At 39.2% G+C, this 16,926-nt stretch overlaps 1 protein-coding gene across 6 annotated transcripts in view; it reads right to left on the reverse strand.

Moving 5' to 3' along the window:
• The window catches only part of CNKSR2 (connector enhancer of kinase suppressor of Ras 2), a 218,212-nt gene that overhangs the window by 44,255 nt on the left and 157,031 nt on the right, over positions 1–16,926 (reverse strand). For all 6 annotated transcript variants that reach the window (XM_065071354.1, XM_065071347.1, XM_065071335.1 and 3 more), the window contains 3 exons: positions 13,117–13,190; positions 10,599–10,670; positions 4,383–4,450 (listed from right to left, as the gene is read on the reverse strand). In XM_065071354.1, the coding sequence (XP_064927426.1) occupies positions 4,383–4,450; positions 10,599–10,670; positions 13,117–13,190 (214 nt within the window). The remainder of the gene's footprint in view (positions 1–4,382; positions 4,451–10,598; positions 10,671–13,116; positions 13,191–16,926) is intronic.

The following is a 16,926-nucleotide window of genomic DNA, read 5'->3' on the forward strand; positions in this document are numbered from 1 at the left end:
GGGAAATCACATGGAAAAATGTACCACATGGGAACTCATATTTATTCTGTTGAAAATATTTTTGAAGCAGAGCAGCATCTAACTAAATGGACATCAGACTTTAACATTCCTTACAAAAGCAAAGTACTTAACTGCCAACTCGGCTCAAGATGGATAACTTTAACTTTTCTACGCATTGTAAGACTTGTGCAAACATTTCTGTTGTCACTTTTGTTTCTGACTGTATTACCTTCTAGTATTTGGGTAAATCACTGTACAACAGAACACTTGAGCTCAGACTATTCACAGAGCAATCACAGACAATTTTAACTTCCCCTAGTAAGTATTCAGTGAACTGAATGACTTACTACTTTCTCTTTGATAGATGAGAAGATTGATCGCTGCTTCATAAACAATCTAAACCAAAAGTCCAAGCTGGTACAACATATAAATTTGGCTGTAATGATTTTTTGTTACTGTGACGATTATTGAGTTGTATGATTAAAGATCTACTGTACCTCATCTTCTTCCAGATTTGAAACAAAACTTACCTTTAAATGATGCCATCTTGAACAGTTGTCCCCAGAATTTTGAATATTTTTAGGTTGTAGTAATGGTGGGAACAGCTTTATTTATCTATTTAATTTTTCCAAGCACTAACAATTCTGTTTGAGTGTCTGGATCTGCCTCATGCAAGCTTATAGCCGAGACATTGTCTTTAAATGGTATAATAAATAAATAGCATAAACAAAGTTTTCATGACTGTGAAATAAAAAATTCCAAACAGTTTCATCTATAGAAAACTGCTAATAACTAATTTTTGGTGAACAAAAGCCTAAATCTGTGAAAAGTCTTTTTTCAATCACTCTTAGTTTTATGGAAATTTGTTTCCAGCAACTCAAACCACCTGAAAATATTGGCATATAAGCATGTTTGTTCCTATTACAGCAAAGCCTAATGGCATGATGTGTGGTGAGAGGCCTGTCAGAACTGCATCACTCAGTGACATTTCTGCAGACTTGAAGCTCAACTGTTTATTCTGAAAGTAAAATTTAGCAGCCTCAGTGCAGGTTCCAATTTTGGCTAAAAATACAAAGATGTCCTTGCTGTCAAATCCACACATAATAAAGCACCGTACGATGGGGCTTTTGTGCACCTTACCTCAGACCAGGAATTCTGTTGGCAGCCTACAGATTGTCTAGAAAAATCCTGCAGTCACAAGGGTCATCTTCCAGATGAAATGTATGAAAATAGCCTCTTAGCAGTTTTAAAAATATTCTCCTTTGGCCAACTGACTCATTAGAGTCTACCTAAAATGTCTTTAATGCTATCAGTCAGTTGCCATATTTGCCTCTGTGATTGTGCCCAGTTCGGTGACAGACAAGCTCAATGCATTGGTCGTATCTTGGAAGCTTTCTGAATGAGCAATAGACTGCATATGTTACATATAAACTAACACTGACCTACCATTTACCAATTAAATATTTTCTATTTATATAAGATAGATCTGATTTTATATGACCGGAAAGCATTTATCTAACTTCTCCATCCAAGGAAGTCCCTTGCCATATTGCTAACATTCATTGTATTTCATATGGAAAGCTGATGGTATTTTTATACAACTGTTCTGTACAGAATGTGACATTTTATTCAGCAGTACATCCACAATTTGGTGATTCGTGCATCTCTGAAGCACTTGAAATATATTTATGCACTTCAGATTCAGAACCATTCAGCTCTTAAATGAAACAGGTTTGACAACTACTGTTGAATTGTTTGAGAGGCATTCTAAAGCTTTGCTGCAAAGGGCTGAGCTGAACACAAATAAAAGACCTTTTGTAAAATCAGATATGGAAATGACAAATGATAGTCACTGAATACAGAAAATTCCAGCTTCACAGTTTTTATAATTGCAGAAAGACTTGAAGTGATAGAGAGGTTTTACTTTGCTAACTTGATGCCTCTGCTACTTGGGGACACTACTGAGCTGTTTAATAGCCCCTGTGCTGGGAGCCAACGATAACCACCAGAGGTGTAAAAACACTGTACGGCAGTGAGGGGTGAATGTTATACTGATACCCACACTAAAACCAGCTAAGCAACACAAAGAGGATATAGTTTTACCCACCTGAATATGATAAATCAATCTGAGTGAATGACATTAGAGCTGTAACAAATTGCTCCATTAGTACCTGGGATATAAGTTCCATAGTAAGAGGGGTCTCACTGATTATCTTCAATAGAGAGATATTTTAATAATACGTAACATGAGGCCTGAATCTACATGATCTCATGTCTATGAGCTGGATCATCTTCTAATTTATTACTCAGTGATTGCCTGGTAACAAAAATATTTCTGCACATCCATCTGGATTTTGAAAAGTGCATCATGTCTGCGATTGTGCACTTTGACAGTTTTAGCATAACTGTTCATACACCTTTTCCCTGACTGTCCCACCTGTTGTAATTCTAGTGCCAACTTGCTGTCAATAAAAGTTTGAATTTGGCTTTGAATATTAACATGGAGGATTTCCTAGAGGACTTCAAGATTCAGAGTTTGTTCATGGCCTCTTCAAGCAGTGACAGGTGGCATACAGGTCCCTCCAAACTGGATTGTAGGACTGCCTGGGGAGTACAGATTCCCAAACTGATTTTGAAGTCTGGTGAGGTGCTGAGAACATGACTGGAGGGACAGTGAGCATGGTGCTGCTGTCCTGGGCTGTGTGAATGTGGAGGGCCTGGTGTTATGAATGACATGATGTGCCAAGGACCATAGCACACTAAAATGGGGTGGGCAACACTCACGGTGTAAGCAGCTGCACTTACTGGAGACATAATTAGAAATGAGGCAAGAGTAGGTACAACCTAGTTATGTCCTAGAATGACAGAACATCCAAAACCCTTTCCATGCACGCTGCTACCACCAATTGTGGCAGTAGTCTGTAAGCCACTGCTCTTCAACTCCAGGCTGACCCCTTTGGGATGCTCTGTGGTGAGGCAACCAGGGCATGAATCAAGGCAGACATAATTTTCTGATGCTGTCTTTCAATATTCTACCACTGCAGAATAACCTACTCTCTTGATGTTTCTACCTAGCTGCTGAAGTCATCCTTGCTTCTGACTGGGGAAAGGAGCTTTTTGCACAGCATCTTCCAGGAAAATGGCACCACAGCCACAAATTGCAGAGAGACAGACCACGTGCACCTTCCTCCTCATGTTAGCAGACCAGAAGGTCATGGCTAAGGCTGCTGTCACATGGGTTGGTACAGAACCCTGACTTTGGGGGACAAGGAGGACACCATGTGGCCAATTTTGAAGCCTATTGATAGCCTTTGGAACAGAATCCTCCTTGAAAAATTGTATAGAAATATAGACTTTGTAAAGAAAAGACTAGATTAAATACATTGCTGCTGCAGCTCTGAGCTATAAGCTTTTTGGGCCAAAAGACAGAACCTTATTGATGAAGGCCGCAGAACCACAGAATTAGAAAGTGAGGTTTTGACTCAGTGGGCAGCAGGCAGACAGGCATCTGGATAAGCTCTGGATCATCATGACCACTGCAAATTTCTGGTGCCTGCTGCCAGGTACCTCTGTAAAATAGAGCATGGATTCAAAAGCCAGCCACTTGCCAAACCACCTAGTTGAAAACTAACGCTTCTGTGGATCCATGTCACTGGCAATTCTAGGAAACAGCCTCTCCAACAGAACTGATGACTGACATTCTCCTTTTCCCATCTGCAAACAGGATGTCTACTGCAGCAAACGAAAGCAAAGTGACTAATTATTTTATATATGCTGTTTTTCTAAACCCGCAAAATATTGGACATCAAAAATAAACAGATGTAAAGTGCTGTGAATCTGCAACTCCATATGAAATGCCAACAGGGCTTTAGCACATACCTCAATATAGCAATACCAGCAGAAATCACAGACACGAAAAATGGTCTTAAAATTAAAGTCTTTAGGGGAAATTCAATTATGTTAACAGGCTTTAGAAAAATGGTTTTGTTCCTGAGACCAATTTCATGCATTCCTGCTCTTTGTGAATTCAAACACCAAATGCAATGTTTGAAAAATTTCAGTTTGCAGATTCTTAAGTTTCTTCTGATAGGGGACACAGTCTCCTTGGTACCACATGCCAGAGCTTATTACCAGTCCATTTGCTGCTTTTAGCTACCTTCTGTGCCCTTCTCGGAAATAAACCAATTGTCTGTGGACCAGAATCTGAAGGAGCTAATCAAAACCCCTGAGAGAGAAGGAATTCTCTAAAACTACAACAGCGATAGCCATATGTGAATCACTCTCAGATGGTGAGAATGAGGCCTGATACACAGCAGGGAAAGAAGAACAGAGGAACTTGTGATATGAGCTACACTGAAGAAACCAAAACAACACCACATTACCTTGCTCTTGTTTGATCCTCTCTCTTTCTGCATAGCCAGCAGCAAGCATGTTAATTCTGTTTAGCCATCTGAAATAATATTAAAAAAAGCAGTTATACTGATCCAGACTCTAAAGTTTAGGGTGCGTTTCTACAAAAAACAAAGTTAGAAGCATCTGAAGGAGATTCAGGACAATGTTATTTTTCATGTTAGACAGCTGTTTTCTTTCATACTCAGGGAGTCTCCAAAGATCTTTGATTTTGCTGTTGAACAAATTGTTTTCACAGCAAAGATTTTATTTCCAATGGAAAACCACATATGATGTCAAACACCTGTAAAATAAAGGATTTGGAGATAATCAAAGAATTATTAAGTCTGCTGCTAACAGATATGCCATCACACCAATACTCCTGCTGTTCTGATTTCTTAAGAATAACCACCACTTTTCAGAGATGTAAGCAATATTTTAAGGCCTGAATTGGCAACCTAGCAGAGGAAGAGAGCAAAAACCAGCAGTCAAAAGAACAGGTTCATTCCCAAACAGAGAGTGAGGTTTAATTATGCCATTATGTGTTTTAGAGCTCACCTACAGTGCCAAGTACAAAGAGAAGGAGGCATATCAGAATTCACCTTTGTGTTCATGTCAGAGAAATGGGGAAAAAAGACAGTTGCCTTAATGCAATTCACATCTAAGACTTTAACCTCAACTTAGACTTGAAAAAATGCTTGAAAAAAGCTGCACAAATTAGAAAAACAAAACCAAAACACCAACAAAAAATAACAAAACAAACTATTGCTATTCTCTTCTAGCAGGGCTGTCATTGCCCAAGCATACACTTAACTGCCTGTAGCAATGCACTGCTTCAACCTGCTCCCTTCCCCCACGGGGCTCTCAGTGTATTCATTATCCAAATGCTTACACTAAATCAGGTTTTCCATCAACAAGGCTTTAAACCACTGTGACAATCTCCCACAGCTCTCCATTTCATGGTAAACCTGGAATTACTTGCTCAAGACATCCCATAGTCAGGATTTGACAGGCCCAGTTTGCCAAGCTACTGGCTTATAATTTTACTGCTAGGGTATACAGAAAGATAACTGAAGTCAGGTTTGCATTTTCATCACGAATATGAAACTCCTCTTTCAGAAAACTGTGTCTGATGGGTTTCATTTTCCCACTGTATGCATGGGAACTGTGGTATTGTCTCAGCAAGGTGGACACCTTCGTAATCACTCCTGCATGCCAGCCTTCACAACATTTCAGTGTAGGGTAAGCAGACATTAGATCATACAATACAGTTGCTCTCCTCAAAATTAACTCCTGTCACTGTCCTTCCACAAATAGCAATGATGATCTGTAAATCATGTTAATGGTCCATAAATCCTTGTACTTTGGGAAGAAAGCTAGAGATTTACTCCTGAAGTGATTACAGAATACTGAATGTTAGCATACAATAAAAATTTCTGCCAGAAGAACAGGGAAGCTGAAGAAACTTATCAGTTGTAATTGTTAGGGAGTGCCATACACTTTTAAAAATAACTGGCACACAGGAACAGTAATCCAACAAATCATGACCCAGATAATGATTTCACATCTTCACAGCAGAAAGGTGATCCACTTCAAAGCTATCTTTTAGGTTCACACTCCTGATATGTGAAGGCTTCCTTCGGGGAATAAAGCTCAGCTGTCTCAAAAGCTCTGCCTGTCCAAATCGGAGGCACTGAAGCAGGAACCTCACCCAAAGCACTCCAGTCCTGTGCTGCTGAGGAACCAGCAAAGGCCACTGACTTGCCCACATCCAAAGAGTAATCCAGCAGAAGACAAGTGCCTGCTCTGTCAAATGGCATGGCAGATAGCGGAGGTGAACCTTCGCTCGCCCCTCACCTATTTTGGATTTCACATTCCCAATTCAGCTCACAGCTTGCCACCCCCCAGCACAGCCACCTACAGAGCCTCTTTAGATAGGGCTGCTAACCACAAAGTATTAGATGATACACCTATGGATGTTCTCCTGTTGGAAATCTTCGTTCTCTCCTGAATATGAGATAGCAGTTTTTGTTAAGCGTACGTGAGAATGAGGTAACAAATTAAACTAACAAATACTTGATCGAGAGTCAATTGATACCACTTACAGGTGTGGTAGATGATCGTTTCCAGAAAAATGTTATTTCCTGAAAAGTATAATCTAATGAGAACTCAGGAAATGTGTAACAGTCTGAGAGAGAGGCAGCAGACTGACTTCACATTTAATGATTTTCTGCAGATCACGAGCTGTGTCATGGTTTGGAATATTACCTGCCTGTGGGGTGAATGAGAATGTATCGGCTTGGTGGTACACTGTAATCAGCCATGGCTTTTGAGTGGCTTGCTAGGTTAGAAACTAAAAGAATGGTATTGACAACTTCTGCATATTTTCTGATATGTGGCTGCTACAGCTTCTTTAGATATGGTTAGATTTGGTATGGTTAGAGAATTAATATTATTATAATAAAGCATGGCTAGAGTTATGGTTCATTCAAGTTAGAATCGTATTGAAAATCCAATGCACTGGGCTCATATCACAGGGAAATATAAAGACCTCCTGCAGACCAGAAGAGGAGTGCCTGCTTTACAAAGAACTTTTTTTTTCCCAGTGCTAAGTGCCCAGTTATACAAATTTTGATTATGAATATTAAAAGATACAAAGCCCTAGGACATGGGGGGAAGATTTAAATCTTTCTTCCCCATGGTGTGTTGTGTCCCGGTAGCCACTGTGACTTTTAAAGGGCAAGGGGCCAAGAAAATATTTCTTCCTTACTGGAAATGCAGCTTTAATTTTCTTGTGAGAATTATACAATCTATTTGTTAGGTATAACAATTAATAAAGTAGTCCTGCCTGGTAGGTGCAGCAGTCATCTAGGGTTTTTTGTTGGTGTTTTTTTGTTTTGTTTTTCCTTTTTTTTTTTTTTATTTTATTTTTAAGAATAGCACATACATTTCTTGTCAGTATTTAATTGAAACAATTTTATGACACATAGAACAGCCTTAAAAAATAATCTTTCTGTAGACCTGTAACTTCTGTAAAGAGGAATGCAGTATTGGCACTTTCACAGAAGAATAGCACATATTTTTCTGTCTTATCTCATGCTCCAGATAGAGATGACGCTTTTAAGTCAAAGCAGGGTGTCAAATTGTCCTTAATCATAAAGCTCGAGGATATAGGTCAAACTTGATACATGGCAATATGGATATCTTACAGTGTTTAAGAGTACCCAACTGCAGCTTAACCAGAATGAAGAAGCCTGTAGAAGATACAGGAGAATTTTTAGAGGCCTTCTTCAATGAAATCTTCCAGAGACATTTTCTGCACTAATATTACAAGCTGACTTGTCATCTTCCCTCTTGATCATAGAGCTACACTGAGAAAGAAAGTTCCTATCAACATAGATACTCAATGTCACAAACAGAAAGAGGACAGCTCAGTTACAGCAGGTCAAGGACGCTCTCAGACAAAAATTCCACATGAAATTACTCACTGTATTTCCCTGCCCAGCAGATATAATTTTGGCAGCCATACATGTAATTATTTAAAAAAATGGACAGTTTGGAATAAAAAGGAAGAATAAGAGTATTGTGTTTAAGCTGACCAACCCTGAAAAGGATGCATTTGCCTCTGAGCTGATGACCAGGATTTTTGTGTAAAGAACAAATGGTCCATAAGCAGCATGCACAGTTAGCATGGAAAATCAGAACAAAGATACACATAGTATCATCAAGCACAAATATATGGACTGCCTTCTACATCAGAATATTTTTTTGGAATGGGGATAACAATGAATTTACAAGAAACATGTTTCTACGATTCTATACACTTACACTATCAAAACAGTGCTTTGCATCAATAAAGAATATTCTGTCCTTCTTCTGACCCAGAAAAAGCATGTTATATAGGTAGAAAGAACACTTTCGCTGGTGCAACCATGCACATGAAAGGAACTTCAGATGCCACTACAATGAAGTTCAGTGATCACAGCTCTCCAGACTCCTTAGCAACATAACGGTGTGGCACAGTCATAAAATTAGTAAGAAATTTGAATAGTGACAGGGTTGCCCAAGATTAAAATACCCATTATATGTGAGTAGATAAAATAAACCAAACACTAAATCATTATATACAAGGAATGAAGGAACTGAACCATTTTGAACTTTCAGTTAGACTCTGTATCAGTAGTTTTCTACTTTTATTTCTCCTTCTTCAAGTATAAAATGAATTGAAATTACTTCATGATACATAATTAAAATATATGTCAGAAACTTGACAAAAAAAAGAAAATAAATTGATTGAAAGAGTTTTAACTTAATAACTTGATTCTGTGTTTGACTTCAGCTAGGCTACAAAATGCTTTTAGACAAGAAGTATTTTATTATTTCTGCATTTGAAAGATTATTTTTCAGCAACCCGCATTTTTTTTCTAATATAGTGAGATAATTTTATGTTTGTGAAACTGAAATACTTTTTCCAATATATTAAACAAAGAGAAAAAAAAATTATGACACTGATGGCAACTCAGATGTAAGAATTTTGAATAATCCATAGATCTTGACAGAGTTGCTTTAAGTTTACTTACGTATAACTCAGATCAAAATTTGGTCAAGCTCATTCTAAATGAATTAATAAGCACTTATTTAAAAATGTGATAAAAAGAGTATTTATGCTGAGAAGTTAAAAATCTTTTAGTTCCTGGGGTTTAAACCACGCAATATATTTTTAAAGAATTGATTCATATTTGCTGCTGTTTTCTGATTACTGAACAGAATCAATTTTTATTCTTAGAAACAAGGTACTTTGTCATACTGACTGAGGACCTGCTGACAGAAATGATTTATCTACTGCTGTGGTTCAGGATATGCCAAATAGACCATGGCATTATTCTGTTTGCTGGGAAGCAAATTGTATTTTGAGTGACTGACTTGACAGAATTATCAAGGAAAGGCAAGCCTAGAATTTTACAAACCAACAAAAAAGGTTTTAAGTTTTCTAACTGCAGAGAGACTTTTGAAGTAAGCCTTAGTCATGCATGAACTTTTTGAAAAAATGTTAACAGACAGCTACTTCCAAAGGAAAGCGAGCATACTAGAGTATTGGCATACTTCTCCAGTCAAATATTATCAGTAAAAAACTGGCAGTACCCTGAAGGTGCTCTGCCAGGTAGCTGAGTCTAGTACACACAGGAGAGATTAAAATATGATTATAGCACTTCCTAACAGTTTTATGGATTGAGTTTTATCTCCTTTTTCCCCTGTTTTCAAAGCAATTTAGCTCAGCGAGGATGTCCACAGACACTAAGATAGACCAGTCCTCAGGTTGCAACAATAGATATTTGTTTATGTCCTCTGTCATATGATGAAAATGGCGTATTGTTTTGAAATGAATTCATTTCAGCTTATATTGTGAAAATAAAAGAAATGATCCCCCAAATATATGAATGGACAAAAGATTCATGTTTTTAATTTACCATTCAAATGAATTAAGGGAACCATGTTTATTTTGTGCTGAAGTCTCAAATATTTTCCTGAAAAAAATGCACAAGTGGCCTAAAATAGGTGCAGAAAAGCTAAATACCTAAAGTCTTTTTTCTTTTTGAGTTGCTGAGATTTTTACCACTAAATTTCAACAGAACAACAATTTCACTTCAACATGTAGGTTAAATTCAGAGAGTAGAGACAATCTGCAAAATTAATTCCTTGTAGCCTCTATCTCTTCTTTCAAGACTGGCAGGAGAAAAACATCAGTGACTGCTTTAAATCTTTCCACAACTTCTCATTTCCTTCAGGGCCAGAAATAGAAGCATCCCCAGAGAAAGCATCACCTGTCTTTGGGAGTATGTTAGCAACCAGAGTTGCAGACGTTGCCCCTTTGCAGGTGCCACACAGCCCACAGCAGATTTACAGAAACCTAGAATTCTGAAATTTTGTTCGGATGTTGTTTCACATACTGCATTTATTTCTTTTTAGAAAAACGGAATTTGTTTCTAAAAATCTTCAAACTTTTGTTTCAAGAAAGAAGTAAGTTTTGCTTTAATGTAATATTTAGCATATGCAGGCACTCAGAAATAATGCTACTCTGCCCTTATTTTCTCAATATTAAATTTAACTTTCTAGATTAACATGTTAATTTATCATCACTGTGTTATTACTAGCTCCAAGAAGTGTCACATTTGAGGAATGGTTCCTTGAACTTTGCTAGATTTCCTTACCTGTTCATATCATCTAGATGTTCAGCAGCAAAATAAAAACTTTTGATCTTAGGATGGCAGGCTTTGAATGCACTGTAGAGGAAAAACATAATTATAAAAATGTGATGGCACAATGCTTTTTGATTAAAATATAAGATAGTGTGGTCACCAAGGAATGAGATAAGTTCAGATTTCCTGAGTTGTTGGATGACCCCACACAGTATATAAACATACAGCTTTTAGGATTGTCCCAGATTTCAGCAAGTAAAGTGCTCTTCAAATACCCCTTTCTAAATAATACTTGATCCATAGGTGCATAAAGATTGTTCAATAATCACCTGCAGTGTACTATATTTGGATAAAGTTAACCAGTTAAGGATATAATTTTATCTATCAGGCAACTGGACTGATATACCTATAGGTGTAATTTTTTTTCTGAACAGAAAATTCACTGAACAATCCATTTGATACAACAGAAAAGGTCTCAGTCCTGGTAATTTCTCACATTCCCAAGAGCTTGACATTACCTTTAACTCTAATGACTGTGTTTCAAACAGAAAAATGTGATGTACTGATTGACTTCTGAAAAGCTGTTATAAATCAACAGTGTGTTCTTGAAGTCATTCTAAGCAATGGGCCATTACATCTCATCTTTTATTTCCACCAAAGTTATCAACATGATTAGCCAAGAGAATTACTGCATTTCATCTGTAATATGAAATAAATTACTAGAAAAAAAATTTCACTATGTTGGGTAACGATTTATGATGAAGTACTTGAAGATCCAGAAAATACATGTGAAAGTAATTAATAATTTACAGTATGGAAGAAAAATTTTTGAGAATAGGCTGAAGGTCTCTCTTAAAATCAGAGCAAAAAATGCATAACAGTCCTAAAGAAAAAAAGGAAAACTGCAAACACAATACATGAAGAATATAATCATTTTTCTGAGATACAATGGATTTTATACATACATAAACATATAATAAAAACATTCTCACTCTCTCTAATCCATTGTATCTCAGAAAAATGGTGATGATGTTCTTCATGCGTATCATGCTTGCAATTTTCTTACATGTCTGTGCATGTACATATATTTAAAAATATGAAAATAGGTTTTAAGAAACCAGGGATATGAAACTGATATCCAGGAAAGTTACTCTTAGTGAAGGTAACATAAAATTGAGACAAAAAGAATTCCTCTGACGCCTTGGAGCATGACACAATGTTATGCAATTGAAAGCAGATGTACAGTGACATCTGTTCAGTTTAGAAATATCAAGTTACTGAGACCCCAAACTTGACTTCTTAAAATTGTTCCCGCATCTGTTGTCTGGATTCTTTGAGTTTTTTTCTTTATCTACCACCCAAGCAAGGAATTTTAATAGCTACATTTTATGTTCTACTATCCAGTAGATACCAAATCGAGTAAACAAAAAAAAAACAACTTAAGCAGGGTGCAATTCTGAGAAATGAGCTGACTTTATGCTGCTGCCCCAACAAAAAAGAAAAAATGAAGCAATGTAGCCCAAGGACACAGGACAAAAAGCCCAAGCTGATGTATTATTATTATTATTTTTTTTAATGCAGTTTCTATTTTCTGCCCTTTGAGACCAAAAAGAAGAGCAGAGTTCATCCTGAAGAGATACACAGACCAACCGATACCAGGTCAGTGTCTTCTTCAGAACTGTATGTACTAAAAATCGTATCATTTTCCTTTTGCAATTGCTTTGCTGTACAAATTTCAGCGATTCTACAGTCTTGATAAACTTAAAAGAACAGCAAAAACCATTACAAGGCAAGGCAAAAAGTTTTGAACAATAATGAATCTAAAAATACCTCTGGGGGATTATGTACATGTCACATTCTACATATGCTTGAAGCTGCATCTAGATAAGAAATGGATTTGTGCAATGGCACAAAGCTGGATGGCATCATACACAGCTAGGTGAGAATAAAATTTATTTGAGATCTTTAGGTCATACCTCAAAAATACAGCAAATATCTGGCATTCTTTGTTTGCTTTACTTTGCCTTAGGACTGATACACTGTGTCAGCAAACTTTGAGATGATGCTAACTAATTTGGAGTTACATTAAAGATTGATGCCTGGGTATGAACTTGGGGACTTTTTTATTTAGTCTCTTTATTACGCTTAAAGCTCTTTACTGAGCTTGAAGGTTCCACACACACACTGTCCAGCCACCATCAAAGAAACAAACAAAACAACCCCAAATCAGAGAGGAAATAGCAGAAGGAAGGAAAACTAGGAAGATAGAAGCAGGCAAGCAGCCTTCTTGCTCTTAATTCATTTTGCACTCGTCAAGCACTGTGATTCATGATGAAGTAAGAAAAAAACCTTCAGGAAAGATGGCACACAGAAACCACACTGCATTTGCGTGTCCTGTATAAGCTTATTCTGTGATAAAACCAAGTGATCATTGAAATGAAGTCCATTATATCACTGTTACAGGGCAAAAACCTTGTGCTTTGCTCTATGTTTTCTATTGTATCACTGCATTCTTTCTGAGCGTACTCACTATTTTTTGCGGCACTCACTGGCTCTGTCAATTTTAAATTCAGGTAGACTGATGAATCCTTCTGCTTTTTCATCCTGCAAAGATAATTCTAGATATTACTTTTGTTAAAGTGTCAGAAAAAAACCTTACCACACTGAAAACTTGAAGGTATTTTCACTTGCTTGCTTCTTATGTAAGGAATACTAATGTATACTCTGCTCTGGCAAACCTCCCACAGAAGTCACTGGGACTTTTGCCAAAGTAGTGAGACAGTTCCCTTGGTGTAAAATACAATTTTAAATACCCAGTTTTCTCAAACAATTTCACAGCTGAAGCAGCATTTGAAAAGATACAAAATGACCAAAAGCATTCAGGCAATTAGTTATTGTAATTAGTTAATTTTGGGGGAAGATGTGACTAATTAGTATGGAGAAATGCATTAGTATGGAGAAAAGCTATTTACATGTGTGTTGTTTAGCATCTTTATATGATATCATAGCTAAGAGTAATGATATCTCTTCAGCTACGTTCATCTCTCTCCAACACTCAAGAGAAGAGATATCTGAGCTTCCTCCCCTCTCCTCTAAAGACTTGCATATAATTTATTTTATGAGATATTCAGTCTTCCTTGACTTTTCATAATTTGAAAGCTTTTTTTATTTTAAGCCACTGATACACCAAGATGCTCTATTTAACTGCTCATAACTTTGCATAAGAAATTAGTACAGTATCGTGCAAGTGAAGCTGCAGAAAACACATCTTTTTCTCAGAATGTCCATGGTTATTTATGCTACATATGCAGTGCATGTGACTGTATCTTTTCTTAAAAGTAATGATGTAAGACACAAACAGCACATAAATCTGGAATTAGAGGTATTCTGTGGAAGGTATAAGGCTGTAACAGGTTTTTAGCAGGTATTTTAAAATCAAAAGGACACTGTTTAGAATAATCGTGCTATTTCTTTTTTGCATTGTTGCATAAGGAAACAAAATTTTGGCAAGAGCACTGTTGGCTTTTCTGTCCATCCGCCACTGAGGCTCTCCCTGCCAGCTTTTGAATCTATTGGTGATTGCAGACACTTTGGTGAGGGAGCTGAGGTCTCAAAGATAACTGAATCTTGGCAAGTCTCTGGGACACCTGGGATGGGGGTAGACAGAGGCACCCAGGCCACTGCCCTCTGCAGCCACAACTCAGTGGTTCCATATGCTCCTTGGCCACAGCTGGTGACCAGTCATCATACTTATAGATAGGAACTACCAACCTGACAAACACCTCCTAGTAGACCCTGTGGGGGGAGTATGGAGAGGAGGAAGTTAGGGTTACTGATCTGCAGCTGAGATCAAGGCACAAATGGGATGAGTCTGTGGGAAAATGGGTTTTAATAATGCTGTTCATGGAATAACTTGCTTTCTGTCTATTTGGGGAATAGTTGGGGATCACAATAGTTTAAAAAGGTTATCGCAGTATCACAGTATGTTTGGGATTGGAAGGGACCTCAAAAGATCATCTAGTCCAATCCCCCTGCTGGAGCAGGAACACCTAAGTGAGGTCGCACAGGAACATGTCCAGGCGGGTTTTGAAAGTCTCCAGAGAAGGAGACTCCACAACCCCCCTGGGCAGCCTGTTCCAGTGCTCTGGCACCCTCACTGAGAAGAAGTTTCTTCTCAAATTTAAGTGGAACCTCTTGTGTTCCAGCTTGATCCCATTACCCCTTGTCCTATCATTGTTTGCCACCGAGAAGAGCCTGGCTCCATCCTCATGGCACTCACCCTTTATATATTTATAAACATTAATAAGGTCACCCCTCAGTCTTCTCTTCTCCAAACTAAAGAGACCCAGCTCCCTCAGCCTTTCTTCATAAGGGAGGTGCTCCACTCCCTTAATCATCTTCGTTGCCCTACGCTGGACCCTCTCCAGCAGTTCCCTGTCCTTCTGGAACTGAGGGGCCCAGAACTGGACACAATATTCAAGATGTGGTCTCACCAGGGCAGAGTAGAGGGGAGGCAGGACCTCTCTCGATCTTCTAACCATCCCCCTTGTAATACACCCCAGGATGCCATTGGCCTTCCTGGCTACAAGCACACAGTGCTGGCTCATGGTCCATCCTGTTATCCACCAGGACCCCCAGGTCCCTTTCCCCTACACTGCTCTCTAATATGTAATTTCCCAACCTATACTGGAACCTGGGGTTGTTCCTGCCCAGATGCCGGACTCTACACTTTCCCTTGTTAAATTTCATTAGGCTATCCCCCGCCCAACCCTCCAGCCTGTCCAGGTCCCGCTGGATGGCAGCACAGCCTTCTGGCATGTCAGCCACTCCTCCCAGCTTAGTGTCATCAGCAAACTTGCTGATAGTACACTCTATTCCCTTGTCTAAATCGTTAATGAATATATTGAATAATATTGGCCCCAGTACTGACCCCTGAGGCACTCCACTCGATACTGGCCTCCAACTAGGCTCCGCACCATTGACTACCACTCTCTGGCTTATCTCCTTAAGCCAGTTTGCAATCCACCTCACTACTCTATTGTCTAGACCACACCTCCTCAACTTAGCTGTGAGGATGCTGTGGGAGACTGTGTCAAAGGCTTTACTGAAGTCAAGGTAAACCACATCCACCGCTCTGCCATCGTCCATCCACCTTGTTACATTCTCATAAAAGGCTATGAGGTTGGTCAAGCATGACTTACCCTTGGTAAAGCCATGCTGACTGCCCCTAATAACCTTCTTATCCTTGATATGCCTTGAGATGGCACCAAGGATAAGCTGTTCCATTACTTTCCCAGGGACAGAGGTGAGGCTGACCGGTCTATAATTACCTGGGTCCTCCTTCTTGCCCTTTTTTAAGACTGGAGTGACATTTGCTTTCCTCCAATCCTTGGGCACCTCTCCCATTTCCCAAGACTTGGCAAAGATGATGGAAAGCGGTCCAGCAATGACTTCAGCCAGCTTCCTCAGCACCCGCGGATGCATTCCCTCTGGACCCATGGATTTATGGATGTCCAGACTATTTAATTGCTCCCTAACCCAGTCCTCATCGACTAAAGCAAACTCCTCCATTGACCTGGCTTCATCCGGGGTCTCAGGGGTACAGGGCTCCCCGGGACAGCCTCCGGCAGAGTAGACAGAGACAAAGAAGGCATTCAGTAATTCTGCCTTCTCTGTATCTTCTGCCACCAGGGCACCCACCCCATTCATCAGTGGGCCTACATTGCCTCTGGTGTTAGTTTTATCTGCTATGTATTTGAAAAAGTTCTTTTTGCTGTCCTTGACCCCTCTCGCCAGCTGTAATTCTAAGGAGGCCTTGGCTATCCCAGCTGCCTTCCTACATCCTCTAACAGCAGCCTTATATTCTTCCCAAGTGGCCAGCCCCTGCTTCCATGACCTGTAAACTCTCCTCTTCTGCTTGAGCATACCCAACAGATCCCTATTCAACCACGCAGGTCTCCCGGCTCCCTTCCTTGACTTCCTACGTGTGGGGATGCTCTGATCCTGAGCGTGGAAGAAGCAATCTCTGAATGCCACCCAGCTATCTTGGGCCCCTTTACCTTCAAGCAGCCTTGGCCATGGGATTTCCCCCAGCAATTGCTTGAAAAGGCCAAAGTTAGCCCTGCTAAAGTCCAGGGTTGCAATTCTACTTGCTATTCTGTTCCTGCCACCCAAGATGCTGAACTCCACCACCTCATGGTCACTGCAACCCAGGCAGCCCTCAACCTTTACTGCTTCGACCAGACCCTCCTTGTTAGTGAGGATGAGATCCAGCAGTGCACCTCTCCTAGTCGGCTCCTCCACCGTCTGCATGAGGAAGTTATCATCAATGCACTGGAGG

Source organism: Columba livia, chromosome 1 (assembly GCF_036013475.1).
Source record: "Columba livia isolate bColLiv1 breed racing homer chromosome 1, bColLiv1.pat.W.v2, whole genome shotgun sequence".
Lineage (NCBI taxonomy): Eukaryota > Metazoa > Chordata > Aves > Columbiformes > Columbidae > Columba > Columba livia.